At 39.5% G+C, this 19,811-nt stretch overlaps 2 protein-coding genes across 4 annotated transcripts; one reads left to right on the top strand and one right to left on the bottom strand.

Moving 5' to 3' along the window:
* Positions 1–860: 860 nt before the first annotated feature.
* Positions 861–9,516, bottom strand: brd9 (bromodomain containing 9). 2 transcript variants are annotated; one of them, XM_019364782.2, is made up of 17 exons: positions 9,372–9,516; positions 8,588–8,808; positions 8,075–8,206; positions 7,855–7,984; positions 7,704–7,761; positions 6,069–6,213; positions 5,822–5,956; positions 4,953–5,140; positions 4,644–4,776; positions 4,440–4,515; positions 4,230–4,325; positions 2,440–2,572; positions 2,243–2,354; positions 2,082–2,138; positions 1,870–1,975; positions 1,257–1,427; positions 861–1,150 (listed from the first exon to the last, which is right to left on the bottom strand). In XM_019364782.2, exons 1-17 carry the CDS (start codon positions 9,418–9,420, stop codon positions 1,053–1,055), a joined length of 2,040 nt encoding a protein of 679 aa, XP_019220327.1. In that variant the 5' UTR covers positions 9,421–9,516; the 3' UTR covers positions 861–1,052. The 2 variants fall into 2 exon arrangements, with proteins under 2 accessions (XP_019220327.1, XP_005472473.1); XM_005472416.4 differs by having other exon boundaries at positions 5,846–5,956.
* A 26-nt stretch (positions 9,517–9,542) lies between these two features.
* Positions 9,543–17,715, top strand: trip13 (thyroid hormone receptor interactor 13). Of its 2 annotated transcripts, XM_003454450.4 has the most exons (14): positions 9,543–9,684; positions 9,895–9,978; positions 10,267–10,426; positions 10,523–10,649; positions 13,686–13,741; positions 13,841–13,931; positions 14,022–14,094; positions 14,185–14,248; positions 14,335–14,421; positions 14,568–14,674; positions 15,247–15,400; positions 16,451–16,563; positions 16,656–16,725; positions 16,801–17,715. In XM_003454450.4, exons 2-14 carry the CDS (start codon positions 9,905–9,907, stop codon positions 16,894–16,896), a joined length of 1,272 nt encoding a protein of 423 aa, XP_003454498.1. In that variant the 5' UTR covers positions 9,543–9,684; positions 9,895–9,904; the 3' UTR covers positions 16,897–17,715. The 2 variants fall into 2 exon arrangements, 1 of the variants encoding a protein (XP_003454498.1); XR_003222168.1 differs by lacking the exons at positions 16,451–16,563; positions 16,656–16,725; positions 16,801–17,715 and adding an exon at positions 14,894–15,136 and having other exon boundaries at positions 15,247–15,388.
* The last annotated feature ends 2,096 nt before the right edge of the window (positions 17,716–19,811 follow it).

The following is a 19,811-nucleotide window of genomic DNA, read 5'->3' as shown; positions in this document are numbered from 1 at the left end:
TATCTCTGAAAAAGACTAAACATTTCTAGTCAACCACAGTGAGAGGCATTGCACATCAGTGACTCATCCAGGAGATCACAAAAGAATAGCATCTAAAGAACTGCAGGCCTCACTAGTCTCAGTTAATGATTAATAAGAAAAATACTGAATAAAAATGGCATCCACGACAGAATTCCAAGAAAAAAGACATCCATCCATCCATTTATTTTCTTCTGCTTATCCGGGGCGGAGTCACAGGGCCAGCAGCCTAAGCAGAAAAGCTCAAACCTCCCTCCCCCCAGCCACCTCCTCCAGGCCAGCCAGGAGATATGACCTCACCAGCGTCTCCTGGGTCTGCACCAGGCCTCCTCCTGGTGGAACATGCCCAGGACACCTCACCCAGGAGGCATCCTTGTCAGATGCCTGAACCACCTGTACTGGCTTCTTTCAATGTGAAGGAGTAGAGGCTCTACTCTGAGGTCCAGATGGCTGAAATCCTCACCCTATCTCTAAGGGAGAGGCCAGTCACCCTTTAGAGAAAGTTCATTTCCACCGCTTAAAACCCACAGATAAAAGCTGAACTTTAGGGAAGGTTTGATTCCTGTTACATCTGGAGTAAAACATAGTGGTGATAGTATTATCGTCTGGGGCTGGACGACTAGCCGTAATTGCTGCAACCATGAATTCTGCTCTTAACCAGAAAAGGAGAATGACTGGCCTTTATTTCATTACCTTAATAAATTAAATCAGCATTTAAAAACTGCATTTTGTATTTACATGCAAAAAAATGAGGACTCAAGAAGAGGGCAAATGCTTTTTAACAACACTGTATATAATCAGAAGAAAGAGATTTGTGTCTAATAACTGAGTGCACACATTCAAACACAGGCACAAACATTTATTTTTCAAGTGCTGCAACTCATACAAAAACATACAATTACACTAGTCTGTACACTTATGTTCACACTTTAACAAAGATCTGAGGCTCCTGCTTTCTTCACTGCAATTAAACAGTCCATCACAGAGTAGCCAGAGTGGTTAGCAACAGGATAACAGCGCGGTAGAGTGTGTGGTCAGCTGGCTGTGCTCTCTGGCTCTGGAGACTGCAGGAACTCATAGGGATCATGAACCATTTCAGACTGGTCCCCAACACCCAGATGAGATGGGCTCCCTACGGATGCACGAAAAAATGGTTCTTATGTTGTATTGCTGGCACTAGTAGCTCATTTCATATAATCATTAAAATAAAGGGAAGAGAAGGCATTTGCTGGAGATACCTAAGTGGTGCTGGTCCCTCTCAGAGGCATTAGAGAGTGAGGACAGGTTAGATGAGGGTCTGGAGCCAACTCTGTCCACCTGCGCTTCTTGGAACTCCTGCAGGAGTTTATCAGCATCATCAAAAGGCTGCTGGCCCTCCTCATTACCTGGCTCTTTTTTCACCGTTTTGCCTGATATCAAAAAAATAAATAAGGCTTCATTATAGGGAATTAAAGGGCACTTCATGTGACCTTAATAAGGGCACATATCCATAAAAAACTAAACTAAAACTTGCACAATTTAGCTGAATTTTGTTAAGTAGAACATTATACATTTTTCCCATAGAAAGCTCCTTTAAACATTTAGTACAGATTCAGTAGAAAAGAAAGTGAAACAGCAAATTCCGCATTTCTGTTATTTGTCAATGAAGGAGACGTGGCTGCCGCATGTACTGAAAAATAGTAAACATGTTTACATGGAAACAATGCCCTTTATTCCTGCAACTCCAAATATTTACCTACCCCTATGGTAACATCACGTTTACCTGGCTTCTCTTATCTAAATGTCATTGTATCTGAATTACTGATATAGAAATATGAACTTATATACAGCATGTTGATAGAGAACAATCACCTAATGAGTTAAGCATGGTGATATCCAGAGACATATCTGGATAAGTCTTCATTGACATGAAATCCAGCACTGAACTCCCCTCTCCCAGGCCAGCTCCGTCTGCCATCTGAACAGAAAGTATCCAGCTTGAATTAGTCGATCATTTCAGTCGAAACAAGAAAAACAATAATCAAAACATATTATATTATCTCCTTTCATGAGCCACAGCGTACCTGCATGTCACAGATGTTCGACTTGGTTTCGTCAGGTTTCAGCATTATATTTCTCTTCTGAAATGTTACAAATAAAGAAGCTTCGTACACGCAGCAGAGGAACTAAACTTTTCTTTAAGCAAGCAAAAAAAAAGAAGAAGAAGAAAAAAAAGAGATTATACCTGTCGTATCTGATTGACAGCTTTTGTGTGATCGCCTGCGGTCATCTTGTCCAGGAGCCCGTCAACCCAATGCTTGGTGACACCGCCGCAGCCCTTGACAAACTCCTGTATACTTAAGTGGTGAAAAAACAAAACAAAATTAAAAACTTACCACAACTGGATACTTTATCAGTGCATTCAAAAAAATGACCGCCTACCTTAAAGCACACTGAACCCCTGTGTCATCTCCATAGGCTGAATAGAGCATGTCCATCTCATCAGGTAACAAGTCTGCAAAGACAGAGTTCTTCTGGAGGCTCTGGATGTTGTAGGCACTGCTAAGAAAGGTCACTACACAAAGAGAAAGAATATTGTTAAAAAGCATGAACTATTTAAAAGAATTAAGATTAAGTAAGTCAACACAAGTGTATACAGGGAGTGCAGAATTATTAGGCAAGTTGTATTTTTGAGGAATAATTTTATTATTGAACAACAACCATGTTCTCAATGAACCCAAAAAACTCATTAACATCAAAGCTGAATGTTTTTGGAAGTAGTTTTTAGTTTGTTTTTAGTTTTAGCTATTTTAGGGGGATATCTGTGTGTGCAGGTGACTATTACTGTGCATAATTATTAGGCAACTTAACAAAAAACAAATATATACCCATTTCAATTATTTATTTTTACCAGTGGAACCAATATAACATCTCCACATTCACAAATATACATTTCTGACATTCAAAAACAAAAAAAACAAAAATCAGCGACCAATATAGCCACCTTTCTTTGCAAGGACACTCAAAAGCCTGCCATCCATGGATTCTGTCAGTGTTTTGATCTGTTCACCATCAACATTGCGTGCAGCAGCAACCACAGCCTCCCAGACACTGTTCAGAGAGGTGTACTGTTTTCCCTCCTTGTAAATCTCACATTTGATGATGGACCACAGGTTCTCAATGGGGTTCAGATCAGGTGAACGAGGAGGCCATGTCATTAGTTTTTCTTCTTTTATACCCTTTCTTGCCAGCCACGCTGTGGAGTACTTGGACACGTGTGATGGAGCATTGTCCTGCATGAAAATCATGTTTTTCTTGAAGGATGCAGACTTCTTCCTGTACCACTGCTTGAAGAAGCTGTCTTCCAGAAACTGGCAGTAGGACTGGGAGTTGAGCTTGACTCCATCCTCAACCCGAAAAGGCCCCACAAGCTCATCTTTGATGATACCAGCCCAAACCAGTACTCCACCTCCACCTTGCTGGTGTCTGAGTCGGACTGGAGCTCTCTGCCCTTTACCAATCCAGCCACGGGCCCATCCATCTGGCCCATCAAGACTCACTCTCATTTCATCAGTCCATAAAACCTTAGAAAAATCAGTCTTGAGATATTTCTTGGCCCAGTCTTGACGTTTCAGCTTGTGTGTCTTGTTCAGTGGTGGTCGTCTTTCAGCCTTTCTTACCTTGGCCATGTCTCTGAGTATTGCACACCTTGTGCTTTTGGGCACTCCAGTGATGTTGCAGCTCTGAAATATGGCCAAACTGGTGGCAAGTGGCATCTTGGCAGCTGCACGCTTGACTTTTCTCAGTTCATGGGCAGTTATTTTGCGCCTTGGTTTTTCTACACGCTTCTTGTGACCCTGTTGACTATTTTGAATGAAACGCTTGATTGTTCGATGATCACGCTTCAGAAGCTTTGCAATTTTAAGACTGCTGCATCCCTCTGCAAGATATCTCACTATTTTTGACTTTTCTGAGCCTGTCAAGTCCTTCTTTTGACCCATTTTGCCAAAGGAAAGGAAGTTGCCTAATAATTATGCACACCTGATATAGGGTGTTGATGTCATTAGACCACACCCCTTCTCATTACAGAGATGCACATCACCTAATATGCTTAATTGGTAGTAGGCTTTCGAGCCTATACAGCTTGGAGTAAGACAACATGCATGAAGAGGATGATGTGGACAAAATACTCATTTGCCTAATAATTCTGCACTCCCTGTATAATCACATACCTTTGTGTCTCCTGTCATCTTTGAAGCCCAGGGTTGTTAACCCAGGCAGAAGCTTATTTGACAGAGAACTTAGATCCACTTTCTGGGTCTCTTCCTCTGCAAAACAATAAATCAAACTGGGTTCTTACAGAGATATCACATATTATAATGATATAGCACAAGTAAAAAGGTTTTAGTAGATATATAAAATGCCGTGTAGTGATAGCAAACCTTCTGCATCAGGATCGAGTTGATTTACAACAGTATACAAAAGAGAACCATCAGGCTCCTTACGCAAATACCCCATCTGAAAAAACAAAACACTGGGTAAATTAAAGGCTTTAAAAGCTGTCAGCTCTAATAATAAAAAGAGCTATAACTTGTGTAAACATTGGATACAACTGGATTGTACAAAAAATGTGCAAAGTGTAAAACCTTTGAGTTTGGCATGTATCTGTTGATGCGGTCGTGAGCTTCATCTGCAGAATGTTCAACCAGTGCCAGAACATGCTCCTCTGCTGTGCTGTCAGTCAAGCTGCATGCGTTTCCCTCTGGTTCATACAGGTAACTGAGACGGCAGAAATGTTACACAGTATCAGTATACAGACGAGGTGTTGTGTGACAAGATTCACAATGCATCCAGTGTCAAACACTTCCCCACTGGCTTCTCTGAATATGTCAGTCTGAACACGTGTGCAAAAAAAGTAAAGGTGACATGAAATGTAGACACTGTTCAGGGAATACCTGATGACTTCCTTCATGTCCTTGGCTGGCTGTTTCCTGGGCTTCCTTGGAGATTCCATTGGAATGCGGATTGTCTCTGGAGGAGGAATGTCAGCTGCCAGGTCTTCATCCCCCAGAATGGCTGCTTGCTGGGTAAAATCCATGTCCTGCATGAATGACATGCTGCGTTTCAGAGCCAAAAGCCGTTCCTGGACAACAAGTAAAAAGAAAAAAAAAAAGACACAACATTTAGATTTATTACGTAAATTCCATTTTCATGGAAATAATAAGGAATTATAGGGGTAGTAAGTACTGATTCCATAAACGTCGGACAGTATAATTTTAACCAAAGCAAAAACATATATCCTCAAGTTTTAGGTTTATAACATCAAAGTTTGCATTACTAATAGCATTAGTTAACAACAATTGCAGTTGATTGAATATTGTTTAAATTAATGGTATATTTTCAGAGTGATTCTTTGGATTGCAACACCCAAATCAGTTTTATTTGTATGTAAGAGTCGTACAACTCTGCTACTAAAAATAACAGCGCTTTGAATATATTCCATAACTGTGGAACACACTGTGTATGGAACATGATTTGACTGCTAGTAACTTCCTTTGTGATCTCTGTTGCTGTGCTGTTTATCTCAACTCTATTTAGATTTACAAATGTAAACTAAATCTGTACAATCTTTAGAATCAAGATGTTTTTTCCCCCATTTTAGTGATTAACAGGAAGCATTCAGTTTGTAATTTATTGCTACCCCTGTTCAAATGATCATACCTCTGATACCTTTGCTTAGAATAAAACATAAAACTACAATATAATGTACACATCAACAACAATCATACTCTGTTGTTATAAAAAATAAATAAAGTGTTTTTGCCTTTGGTTTGCTTGACCTTGTTACCTTGCTCATCATCTTGAATCCTGTGTGAAGCAATTTCTTTGCAGCCTTGTAGTAGACAGTCTCTGGTCGGTTGTATACCATGGCATTGTCACACATCAGTTTAAAATCAGCCTGAGGAACAAAAAGTGTTCAGTCAAATATGAAGGCTGCAGGTTTAATGCCCAACATCATTAAAGCTGGGAAGAAAATCTAATTCACAATTAGATGTTAAAGGTACCCTCACCTTAAATTCTGTTACTGTTTTATATTCATTGTTTCTATTCTTGTCTTTCATGGTGCTGAAGTCCATAGGATGTTTGATGATCATTGAGTAACCAGGAGCGATTGCATCTGTTACTGGAAATGCAAAGAACCCATGGGGATCTTTCCTGGAAAGATGAGAGACACACCATCAATGTTATTGAATGCACCAGCTTTTAGACTTGTTTAGACTTGCCCAGTGTTCTGATCTGATCAAGAATGTTATCCTTCAGGTCAAAATGGTCATTATTAATGGATCTTGCTGTGCTTTTATTAAACAGAGAATTTCATAATGTAGCCTTATTCACATGCCACATTTTGTAATCTGTGATAAACAAACAGGGCTTCCCCTCAGTTCTTCAAAAGATAATAATTCATTATCTGCTAGGTTAATGTTTGAAAGCATGTCAAAAGAGCAATATTTATTGCCATGTTCATGCTGCATGCTGGTGTTCCATGACACAACAGCAAATGCAAAATACTCTATTTCTGGAGCACTATTAGCAGGAAAGTAATGCGAAGCTCCCTCTCTAAGGCTACGTTCACACTGCAGGCGAAAGCGCATCAAATCCGATTTTTTTGACCCTATGCGACCCATATCCGATCATGGTATGACAGTGTGAACGGCACAAATCCGATATTTTCAAATCCGATCTGGGTCACTTTCATATGTGGTACTGAATCCGATACATATCCGATGTTTTAGAAAGCGACTGCTGTTTGAACGGTCATGTCGCATTAAATCCGTCTTTTACGTCACTGACACAAGACAGACGCCAATTATCAGCGCCGGAGAAGCGCCCGAGAAGACATCGCGAACGCTTCCTGGCCATCCAGTGTAGATGTCAGTGAAACTGTTGGGAAGACAACGTGAACATTTTATTTGTACTGTATAATCTGCAGATTCTGACAGAAATCTGCAACTATCCTTTGAAGCACCGCTCCTCTCTAAAACAGCAATAAGGATAATTATTAGGTTATTTACATTATTATGTAAATAACAAAATAACTTAAAGCAAAAATTGGGAAACGTAAAGTCCGAAGTCTTTATATTAAGGGCCATTAGTCAAACAATATTGTTTGCTCTGGGTCTAAACAGAGCGCGTTGTGTGTGACATCTTCTTTTGCGCATGCGGGCCGCTTTGAGCGTTCACACTAGAGCGCGTTTGCTGTCGCATTTTATTTGTAGTGTGAACAAGCAGACAAAAAAATCGGATTTGATCAAAAAATCGGAATTGAGCATTAAGACCTGCAGTGTGAACGTAGCCTAAGAGAATATATGTGTTTATCTAAGCTCATGCTAATCTGCCAAGTGGACTGTGGGAAAAGACACATGCAAAACTGACATTTTTAACCTACTGGTATAAAAAAGGAAAAAGAACTACTGTGGACTGCGCTCATCGTAATATATATAGCTAGGTCCACATATATTTGGACACTGACACAAGTTCTGTTTTTTTACCTGTTTACCGAAATATTTTCTAGTTATAGTTACATAATGGACATGGACATAATGTGTAGACTCTCAGCTTTCATTTGAGGGTATCAAATGCAATGAAGATATTTGCGGTGTTCGCATTTGGAAGATTTTGCTGTAAACAGACAACATTCTTCTTACCTCTGCAGCTGCCTCAGAAAGTGTTCTAGCAGCTGTTGCCGTGGTGTGGACTCATTCTCTAAATCGGGCAAACATAAACTTACAAGTAAATATTTGCCCAAATAAAAAATGCTTATAAAAATTGTATGTGCTTATAGACAGGCAGTCTTGCCTTGCTGTGTCCGGCACGCTCTGACTGGCCTGTCTCCTGGTTGTTCTACGTCCACCTTCACAGTCGGGTGAAACTCCTCCCCTTCGGGCTCTATTTCAAACCTTTCTTTCTTCTTCTTTTTCTCTTCTGGCTGTAGAGATACACACAGAATGTAAACAACTTGTCAAAAATAACCATAAATAATTTATTGGTCACAATCTTAAGATTTAAGTTTTATTACCTCCAACACAATACTTTTTGACAATGTGAATGGTTCAACAGGTCCAGCACCACCACCACTACTACTAGCAACATTCACTGCTGCCGCCTCTGATTCACTCTGCTCCCGCTCCCTCTTCTTCCTTTTCTCCTCCTGTGAAATGGTAAATAGTAAATGGACTGATTGTCATATAGCACTTTTCTACTCTCCCAGAGCACTCAAAGCGCTTTATACAAGAAGCCTCATTCACACAAGCACTATCTTCGACACTTAAATGCTATCTACCAATCACAAACATTCATATGTCAATGGATGCATCGGAGAGCATCAGTATCAGTATCTTGCCCAAGGATACATGGCATGCAGACTGGAGCAGCCAGAGATCGAACCACCAACCTTCCGATCAGTAGATGACCTGCTCTACCTCCTGAGCTACAGCCACCCCAATGAAACGAAAGCCAATTAAAAAACAAACAACTTAAAGTAGTAAATGGTGCATTAATCAGGCGGAAGAACGATCTTCAGCTAACTAACCTTTCTTCGCCTTCTCTCCTCATCATCTACATATTTGTCTTTATCCTTCTCAGACTTTTTCTTCTTTTTTTTCTTCTTTTCTTTGTGACGTTCTCGCTCGTGGTCTGATCTGTCATCGTAGTAGCTGGAGTCATGGCCTGACCCAGAGAGTTCAGTCACTTCGCTTCCTCCAACTTTGAGCACAAGCTTCAGGGGCTTCTCAAGAGCTTTGTCCTCATAGTCTACAACCAAAACGAAGAATTGGTAAAGGTATTGTGTCAGGCAATAGCAGTGACAGAGTAAAAGGGCAGTATGAAAGAAGTTGACGTTAACATGCAAATCAAAAAAAAAAAGAAAAAAGAAAAAAAAAAAGACTTTATACGCCAATAGTGATTTTATATATCTATTAAAAAGGTACAATAAGCTGGCTGGTTATTATAAAAAAAAGGAATAATAATCTATTTGTTGTTTATTTTTTATGTATGTATGTATTTTATGTTGTTTATGTATTATTTTTTTCTACTTAGAACCCAAACACAGTTGTAGTTTTTAGGACTGTTTTATAATAATGTATCACGTAAAACAAACAAAAATAAGAAAAAACAGGATAAAACGTAATGCAGCAAAGTGATTAATGCGAGATTTTAGCTCTACATTATTCCACCAGTAGATGAATGAATGGATGGAGCTACTACACATAAACTAAACTCTGTCAGCTTTAATGCTAGCTAACATAATGCTAGCTAGAACAAAAGAGACGCTGCAGTGAGCTCTCGGTGTGCAAATAAAATGTGCTCTAATGTACCGTCAACTGTTCTCCATTCCGGTTTATGCTTCTTATGTTTTTTCCCCATGTTTCTGTTCAAATGCTCAAAGTCGTAAATTTATTCCAATTAACACTGGTCGCTAGCGTTAGCCTAGCTGTGACGACTTACGATCTTAGCAACAAGAGAGATGGTGGGCAGATGTGACGCCACAAAAACTACTGTTGTACTTCCGGTTTAAACAAATCGCGCGGAATTCGACTCATAAATATCGGCAGCGCACGGTTAATAGTAAAAACACACCAGATGTTTGATTGATAAGAATTACCAGTTTGACGACGCTAATGTTTTAAGGTTTGGGTTTTGTTTTGTCACTGTAGTAGTAGGTTGTTTTTTTCATATTTCAGCTGTGTTAGCTAGCTCACGTTTACAGCCTTACCCGGGTTAGCTAGCTTGCTAACGCGATGTAGTGATGGGTTTTGGTGCAGGACTTAATAAAACACCTGCGAAGCCCTCTGAGACTTGCTGTTGTTAAAGCCACAATTGTTGCTCTGGTGTTCACAGTTCTCCGGTAATGGAGGATGACAGGATGGAGACGGGAAACCTCATACCAAAAATCCATGTGGAAGTTCACGTTAAATCTGACAGGTGGGTAGTTTAATCCTAGTGTAAACAGTAAAGTTATTATTAGGTCAAACCCATACACAGGTGATAAGGGACATGAACAGCTAAAATGCCTCCTTTGGTTCATTTTGACCCTTTGAACTGAAATGCCTCCCTTTTTTTCCTCCAAAGATTTAAATATGTTTCAAGTTATGTCTGACGATAACATTTGTTTAAAACAAATCAGCAATCGTATTGTCATAGTACCAGCCAGAAGTTACATAGATACATGCGTGCTTTCTTGTGATTTGTGATTTGTCTTTCATATTTCAGCACAGCTAAACGGTCTGAGGTGAAAATGCATGTTCAGAGTTTACTGAACTGTCACAGCATGGTGTTTGGAAACTACAGATGGGCAGAGTTTGACGATGACTTCCTTCAGAAGCATGTGGCATCTGTGGTTATAGCTGATCTAGAAGAAATTGTTACACAGGTCTGTTATTTCAGTTTGTTTAGGGGATGAAAGCTCTGCAGTATCATTGTGTTTTTAAAGGTTTATACTTATTAATTTTTTTTTTCTCCCTTTCAGCCCCTTGATTTGAGGAACTGCTGTGTCTCTTTTCACATCTTCACATTGAGCGAAGATGGACCTAGCACGCTCACTTTGGAGGAGGATGAGGAGCTTTCAGCAGCAAACCACTGGTTGCTGCCTGCAGGTAACACTGCGTTCAGTTTAATTCGCTTTACTGTCATTAAAGCAAAACCAGTGCAATAAATTGTCCCGTATAAAAAAAAAAAAAAAAAAGCTGATTAGTCTCTTGCAGTTGTTGTTGTTGGCAGTGTGTGACAGTTCTGGTCTAGTGATTGTGTGCAAAACAGTGTGTGGCTATGCATTTAATAAGTCATTCATAAAGGACTTTGGAACATATTGTTATAGAGACATGAGAGATTTACTGTCCTGGGGTGGAGAAAGGAAAAAATGAGCCTTGGTGGCATTTCAAAAACACTTGGTGGCAGTGTTTTTGGTAGATGTCTTTGATGACAGGTAGCTGATTGCTAACAGTACGCTCAGCTGCTGTGACTTTTCTCTGCAGTGCCCTTTCGTCAGCCAAGGCAGAGTTGCTGTACCAAACTGTAAGATGGGAACATGGAAAATAATGCTATAATATTTGTACAGTGGTGAAGCTGGAGAAGTGGAGAAACTTTTTTTGTGACAAATGGGCCCTTTTCAACCTCCTCATGAAGTGGCGGGAGATAAAGAGACCACATCAAATCTTCAGCAATATAGACATCATTTCTTTGGTCTCTTTAACATTAAGGTCAAGGTTGTTTTTAGAGGACTGTATCACCAGATGCTGTATCATCTTTTCATTGTTCTGTGGACCGTCTTGTTTATTTGATTAGATATTTGGACTATCAATGTGGCGCCATCTGCGTATAGTGGAGGATAATAGTATAATATAGGATTTGTGTAGGATGGAAATGGTCGTTTGGGTATGTTCCAGCAACATCTATCATCAGGAGATTATCAGAAAAAAACATCTCATTTAATCGGGAGTAAAGTACTGGAGAACAATGATTGATGGTCACGATACGTCTCTAAGGTAGCTTTAAAAAAATAGGGGGAGAAGATATTGGATCCATGTGACCCTGCAATCTTCCTGTATTGAGTTACAAACTGCCGTATTTTAACCAAAATCTTTTTAAATGACATTTTTGTATCTTCATGGTACAAGGTCTGTGCTGAAATATTTCTGGATCATATTAAGAGTAGGAATGAGTATTATACAGCAGAAAGAAGTGTGAAAATCTAGCACTTATTAAAAAGTTTCTTTACTTTTTACTAGTATCAAAACTGGGATTTCATTTGTGTGTGTTTGAATCCAGCATGACCAAAACCTACTTTCCAAATGTATCAGTATTTTACATTATGATGTTCTTGTTACAAATGTACAGGCTACATGTTTCTGTCAAACAGGCCTCAAGATCCTGCTGCCATGTAGCTGGTGGAGCATCTGCTTTTTATTTATTATTTTTATGGGATAAAAATAAAGTAATCTGGGTTTAGCATTCGAGATCTGTTGGTGTAAAGCTTAGTGAGCATGTTGTGCTTGTGAGGATAATAGCTCATAAGCATTTTATATTCCATTATACAGGGAGTGCAGAATTATTAGGCAAGTTGTATTTTTGAGGAATAATTTTATTATTGAACAACAACCATGTTCTCAATGAACCCAAAAAACTCATTAATATCAAAGCTGAAAGTTTTTGGAAGTAGTTTTTAGTTTGTTTTTAGTTTTAGCTATTTTAGGGGGATATCTGTGTGTGCAGGTGACTATTACTGTGCATAATTATTAGGCAACTTAACAAAAAACAAATATATACCCATTTCAATTATTTATTTTTACCAGTGAAACCAATATAACATCTCCACATTCACAAATATACATTTCTGACATTCAAAAACAAAACAAAAACAAATCAGCGACCAATATAGCCACCTTTCTTTGCAAGGACACTCAAAAGCCTGCCATCCATGGATTCTGTCAGTGTTTTGATCTGTTCACCATCAACATTGCGTGCAGCAGCAACCACAGCCTCCCAGACACTGTTCAGAGAGGTGTACTGTTTTCCCTCCTTGTAAATCTCACATTTGATGATGGACCACAGGTTCTCAATGGGGTTCAGATCAGGTGAACAAGGAGGCCATGTCATTAGTTTTTCTTCTTTTATACCCTTTCTTGCCAGCCACGCTGTGGAGTACTTGGACGCGTGTGATGGAGCATTGTCCTGCATGAAAATCATGTTTTTCTTGAAGGATGCAGACTTCTTCCTGTACCACTGCTTGAAGAAGCTGTCTTCCAGAAACTGGCAGTAGGACTGGGAGTTGAGCTTGACTCCATCCTCAACCCGAAAAGGCCCCACAAGCTCATCTTTGATGATACCAGCCCAAACCAGTACTCCACCTCCACCTTGCTGGCGTCTGAGTCGGACTGGAGCTCTCTGCCCTTTACCAATCCAGCCACGGGCCCATCCATCTGGCCCATCAAGACTCACTCTCATTTCATCAGTCCATAAAACCTTAGAAAAATCAGTCTTGAGATATTTCTTGGCCCAGTCTTGACGTTTCAGCTTGTGTGTCTTGTTCAGTGGTGGTCGTCTTTCAGCCTTTCTTACCTTGGCCATGTCTCTGAGTATTGCACACCTTGTGCTTTTGGGCACTCCAGTGATGTTGCAGCTCTGAAATATGGCCAAACTGGTGGCAAGTGGCATCTTGGCAGCTGCACGCTTGACTTTTCTCAGTTCATGGGCAGTTATTTTGCGCCTTGGTTTTTCCACACGCTTCTTGCGACCCTGTTGACTATTTCGAATGAAACGCTTGATTGTTCGATGATCACGCTTCAGAAGCTTTGCAATTTTAAGACTGCTGCATCCCTCTGCAAGATATCTCACTATTTTTGACTTTTCTGGGCCTGTCAAGTCCTTCTTTTGACCCATTTTGCCAAAGGAAAGGAAGTTGCCTAATAATTATGCACACCTGATATAGGGTGTTGATGTCATTAGACCACACCCCTTCTCATTACAGAGATGCACATCACCTAATATGCTTAATTGGTAGTAGGCTTTCGAGCCTATACAGCTTGGAGTAAGACAACATGCATGAAGAGGATGATGTGGACAAAATACTCATTTGCCTAATAATTCTGCACTCCCTGTATATATTAAATTGCTTTGTTTTTTCTTTTTAACAGCTGAATTTCACGGGATTTGGGAAAGTCTGGTTTATGAAACTGGAGTCAAAACTCAGGTAAAATAAATTACAGCTGTTTAGCAATTAGGAAAAGTGATCAAATAACCTGATGTATAACCTAATACTTAACTTTACCTTGTTTCCCTTTTTCTCTAGCTCCTGGATTATGTCACAACAACAATTTACTTCTCAGACAAAAACGTTGACAGCAACCTGATTTCATGGAATCGTGTTGTTCTGCTTCATGGTAAATGTTTAAGAAGAGAATTTCTACAGTGATTGTTATTACATTGGAACAAAAAATAATGACTGTCTCTCTTTGTTTGCCCACATTCAGGACCTCCAGGCACAGGGAAAACATCACTGTGCAAAGCTCTTGCCCAGAAACTGTCAATCAGACTGTCAAGTCGGTAAGATCGTCCTATTTCTAGTGAAACCGCTCCAGCTATGACTACACCTGCACTTTTCATTTCCAAATAAACTTTTTTTCTCCCCTGCAGGTATTTATATGGACAATTTGTTGAGATAAACAGCCACAGTTTGTTCTCAAAGTGGTTCTCAGAGGTACACCTGGGGCTTTTTTTTCTTTTAAATGTTTTTGTTACTAGTATTGTTTGTCTCCTGTAGCTAATTATGCCTCTTTTTCACAGAGTGGCAAGCTGGTCACAAAGATGTTTCAAAAGATCCAACAGCTGATTGATGACAAAGACGCTCTTGTGTTTGTTCTGATTGATGAGGTAAATTCCCCAAATGAAGTGTGTTTATTTCATTTTGATTTACTTCTATGTCTTTTATGTTTATCTAAGACAGAAGAACTTCTTGCCAACTCGTTGTAGTTTGTTATGTTGAAGTGTGATTGAAACTGTTTCTCTTTTGTGAACAGGTGGAGAGTTTGACAGCAGCAAGAAATGCCTGCCAGGCAGGAACAGAGCCTTCTGATGCCATTCGTGTGGTCAACTCTGTCCTCACGCAGCTGGACCAGATCAAACGGTCAGAATGCAAAGCTTTCTTAGTGATTTTATTTGTTTTAAATTAGAGATCGACTCTGTACTCGTCTGTTGTGGTGGAGAGAGAGCTGTGTGAAAATGAAGCTTAACACATGGTTAAAAGCTGGTTAAAAGCTTTCAGTAGTGACCAAAAGATTGAAATTGCAGAGACAAGTGGTGGAAATGAGCTTCCTCTGTAGGTTATCTTGGTTCTCCCTTTAAGACAGAGGAGGAGCCCAGAGTTGAGCTGCTACACCTCTACATTGAAAGGAGCAGCTGATATGGTTTGGGCATCTAAACAGGAGGCTCTGAGGCAGAACCGGGGCATACTTGAAGAAAATATGTCTCTTGGCTGACTTGGAACATAACATTTCCATGAGACGTAACCTTTTTGGGTGGCTGTGGAGACTGAAGTCTGAGTTTCTCTGCTAAAACTGCTGCTGACCCAAACTTGGAGTGACAGAAAGTAGATGGATGGATTATTTACTTACAAATCTTTAGATCAGAGTTTTGTATTATTTATTATGTCGCACTTTAAACAAGTTGTTCTGTGTTGGCTTTTGGGCTCATTTTCAGACATTCCAATGTAGTGATCCTGACGACCTCCAACGTGACAGAAAAAATCGACTTGGCCTTTGTAGACAGAGCTGATATCAAGCAGTACATCGGACCGCCATCTGAAAAAGGCATTTACAACATCTACCTCTCCTGCCTGGAGGAGCTGATGAAGGTAATCCAGTAATCTGGCAGCAGTTTATTTCCACTTCTAAAGTGAAACACATCTGACTTAAATGTTTTTCCTTCTAAAATTGCAACTACACGATCAGGAGGTGGGCAACCAAACTTGGTAGACAGGTCTATATTAGAAATTATGATGTCACCATATTGCATAGTAACCACCTGACCAAAAAGAGCACTTTGCCACTAGGAAACGAATGTCAGTTTCTTGAAATGTTACATACGTATGGGAGCCATCTGGTGCAGTGCCCACCATGCTGTACAGTGCCAGGCATTGTACCTTGCAATCTCTGTATGAGTGTTTGTGTAACTGAATGAAGACGCTGTAAATTGCTCTTGATAAAAGGGCTACATAAAGTCCATATAGCAGTTTATTTATAGCAGTTTATTCCAACAAAATATTGATGGAACAAAAAAAAAAAGAGAGAGAAAAAAGTCACGGTGCAAAATACAATTTAAGCATATTTAAGGAAAGCAAAGTGGACAGAACAAGAAGCACTCCAATATAATATTTTACTACAGTACACATCTAACTAGGCAGCTCATTCTCTTGAAAAGATAAAATGCATTTTGGGGTCAACTTGAAAGATGTGAAAGGTAAAAGTGAGGTCAGAGGTCAAATGTGACATATTTGGATGCAAATAACTGCATTCAGGTGCAAACCAAAACAACCCCACAAGAACCTTTGGTCTCCAAAGGAACTCCAGAGTGGTTCGTTTATGTTGTGAATGTGATCTGACTCCAATCCGAACAGACTACCAAGTGTAAATTAAAAATTTGAGCTATAAATGTTCCAAAGTCACGTATGCTTTGTAATCGCAGTGTGGCAAAGGACTACAGATGTGCAAAGGTCTGTACGGGCCAGTGACTAGCTGTGAAATTAACATAAATTCTCAGTTTTCTCACACAGGACATTCTTCCTGTATTTACATTTGTTTGCAGAAATTTCTTGACAGAAGCAGCACTTTTAAAATTCAGCTTATGTAAATGAAATGCAATTTTTTGCGACATGTCTCTGAGTTGTGATCTCGGATGTACACAGTGCCAGATCATCTACCCCCGGCAGCAGCTGTTTACCATGTTTGAGCTCGAGACTATGGGCTTTGCAAAGAGTGAGGTGTCCGAACACAGTCTAAACCTGAGGAACATCGCTATGTAAGCACACACTCCAATAAGGAGCATCTGAATCAGAGTGTGGGAACAGAAAGAGACAGAAGCCAATGCTCAGTTTTTCTTTTTCTTTTCAGAAAAAGCAAAGGTTTGAGCGGAAGAGCACTCAGGAAGTTACCATTTATAGCCCATGCACTCTTTGTAAAGGTAGGCATTTGATTGTTGTTCTCCTGCCAAAATAAGATTCATATGGGCTTTTTAAAATAGTTTGTTTTCTTGCAGACACCAACAGTAACGCTTGAGAGGTTTCTGGAGGCTATGAGCCAAGCTGTGGAAAAACAGAAGGAGGAAAAAGCTAACTTGGTCAACGGTATCTGAACTTGCTGAAATTCCCACAGGCTGACTGATTGTGACTTGTTTGTGGTTTAAAACCTATAAAACATCTTTTTTTTTATAGAGCTTAATCAGTTCATTTGTCAGCACTACATTCAATATATATACACACAAATGCTATTTTAACAAGTGCTGTAACACAAAAGTGTTTATTCAGGTAATTTTGCTGGTGCTACTCTCTTAAATGACCAAGACCATATCTATGTCGGCAGAGGAATTGTAATTTTAAGATGTAGCCCCCAATGCTTGAATTTTTCTTTGTTTTATATGCTATTAACAACTATGTTTACGCTTTTCTCACTTCCAAAGTATTTAATTTTTGTTGCTTTAACCTTAACTGTTTCTTTTTTTTTATATTTCACATTAAGGAAAAGTTTAATGTTTGTTTTTGTTTTTTTTAAATCTAAGTTTTTTGTGCATAGACATTAGATCAGTCAGTGTGTGGCTATGCTGACATGACAGCTTGTTGAAAAGAAATGTGAGTCCCACAGTGCACCAACAGACTCACCGGACAACAAATAAAAAAATATAGTAAACATATTTCAGTTTGTTATGAACGGTTAACCTGTGTGTGTTTTTAAGTGTTCTTGTTAATTGGTCCCACTTATTTCATCTGACAAGTTTGTAAGCTCAGCTGGCTGGGTCTCCTACAGAGGGGGTTTATGCCTGTGCATGAATCACTTGATGTTAAAATCGTGAGCAGACATATTATATTCACATACAATCTGCTTTGTGCTCCGTTCGCATGTTTGTTTGTTTGTTTGTTTGTTTTAAATGAATGTGATAAATCCTCTTTAAACTCTACGGGTTTGTCGTTTATTGGTTTTATTTTGTATATAGCATTATAATAAACAGCATTGTTTCATGATTGCAGCGTTGGATGGGTTTTGGAGATTTTAATACATTGAGACCACCACTTGGGGGCGCACAGAGGCTGTAATGCAGTTCTAGACATGAAGAGACTTCTTTTTATTACAGTTTGTGATTTGCATGGTTGTCTCAGTAAGGGCAATAAGACAAGATGGATCAAGAAAAGGTGGCAATAAAAGATGATTGCATTTAACCTTGTGGTAAGTTTGTTTCAACTAGATAAACAATGGGGTTTTTTTGGTGGGAGGGTTGCCAGCAAAGTCCTGCAAATATAAAATGTTACCTTAAAACAAAGCAACAAAAGAGCAGTTCTACCTTAATATTCCTCCTTTATGAGACAGGCTTATGCATGGTGTTTTAAAGTGTTACATGGTTATGATGTGGGACTATGGGCTTTTACATGTTGTGGTCTCCCAATGTGGACTAAAAACCAAAAGGTTGAAAGATGACTGACTTTGAAATGCGTCAGTCCTGTTCACAGTTTACACGAACAGATCGGTGGTTTGGTTGTTCGTATGAACATGTTTTGCATTCTGTGAATGCTCTGCTGCTTTGCATGTAAGCTGCCGGCTTCAAACAATGTGCCCTTTGTTTGTTGCTGGCAACAGCTTTTTCATTCCACTTCAAAGGTGGATCCTGTGGGCTGTTCCTGAATGTAAAAGGAAAGCAAATGTTGGATTTGTCTTCATTCGCACGCTCCAGACCTGCTCAATCATATCACTGTAACCTTTACAATGACCTTTATTGCGTGTTTTATTAAGCTTGTAAGTATTTTATTGGTGGATTTGATTATGCTGTCAAAAGTCTATAATTAAGATTAAAAAAAGAAGATTTATGCTATAATCAAGACCAACCCAGAATGGATTTCCCCTCATGCATAAAGACTGCATTTGTGTGAATTGCCCCTTTAGTGCCATGTTATCTTTTATACCTAATTGTTTGGCTCCCATTATATCTATTTGTCAGTGAATTTTTGAGTAAGATGAATCACATGATGGAGCTCAACTTGTCTCTAATCTGATCAGTGATTACAAAGGTGAGAGAAAAAGGGGGTAGTAGAGAAAGGGAGAGCTGTAAGAACGGGCACGGTAAATAAAACCATAATTGCTCTGTCTGCAGGCCTTTTTCTTTTCACTGTAGTCTCTCCAAAAGCAGGCAGCTGTTAAAAGGCAATCAAGCCGGAGAAAGAAGAAAAGTCAAAAGCCTTATTGTTATGGGGATTTTATCACTGTTTCAAGCAGACTTAAAATGTCAGAAAACTCCAAACAAAACAAACAGTCTGATGTTTATCTTCTCAACCGTTGTTCAGGTACATTGCTGAAAGCAATGGAATATACCTTTATCTGCCAATGGTGATTCAAATAGAGGGGAGATTAACTTACACTCTTACTTATATGCGCGGTAAGAGGAAAGTGAGCCGAGCTGCACACGAACTATGGAAATTATCACTCATCATCTCTGAGTTTTTAAGAGGTTATGATTTACATTGCTGGTCTAAAAGTGTGATACTCAGTTGATTAGTTTAGAAATACTTTGCGCCTTTGCCAGCGTGGTAATCCACATTCATTGCACAAATGCATACTGAGAGCCCATAAAGCCGAAGCAGTGTTGGCTTTTCAATTCTTCTACATGGCAGCCTTTGATCATAAACTAGTGCTTTTATCCAAATGAACATTTCCCTCAGAAGAAAACCGCAGCGCTCTCTCTCTCTCTGTGTGTCTCTGTTCCCAGTCAAGACTGTCCTGTCAGAAATTATGAACAGTTGTTGTTTCTCGAGTCTGTTGAGATTTCTACACCCCATATGTTTGTCATCCATTTAAGCAGGATGTTAGAAGGCGTAGGAGAAGGATGATGAAGGAGAGATACCTTGTAAAGAGACTGAATCCTGGGAGCCGGGCTGCATGAAGAAATTGTGATAATTAGGCGCAGCAAGTAGGATCAAAGGAAGCTGCCATCAATGAGCTATGCAAATGTCGACTCGTCCTGTCAGCCGCAGACAGTGATCTAAGATTTCTGTGTCTTTGAGGAGT

Source organism: Oreochromis niloticus, linkage group LG11, assembly GCF_001858045.2.
Source record: "Oreochromis niloticus isolate F11D_XX linkage group LG11, O_niloticus_UMD_NMBU, whole genome shotgun sequence".
Classification (NCBI taxonomy): Eukaryota; Metazoa; Chordata; class Actinopteri; order Cichliformes; family Cichlidae; genus Oreochromis; species Oreochromis niloticus.
The sequence above is the reverse complement of the archived record's forward strand: the minus strand, read 5'-3'. Positions and strand labels throughout refer to the sequence as shown.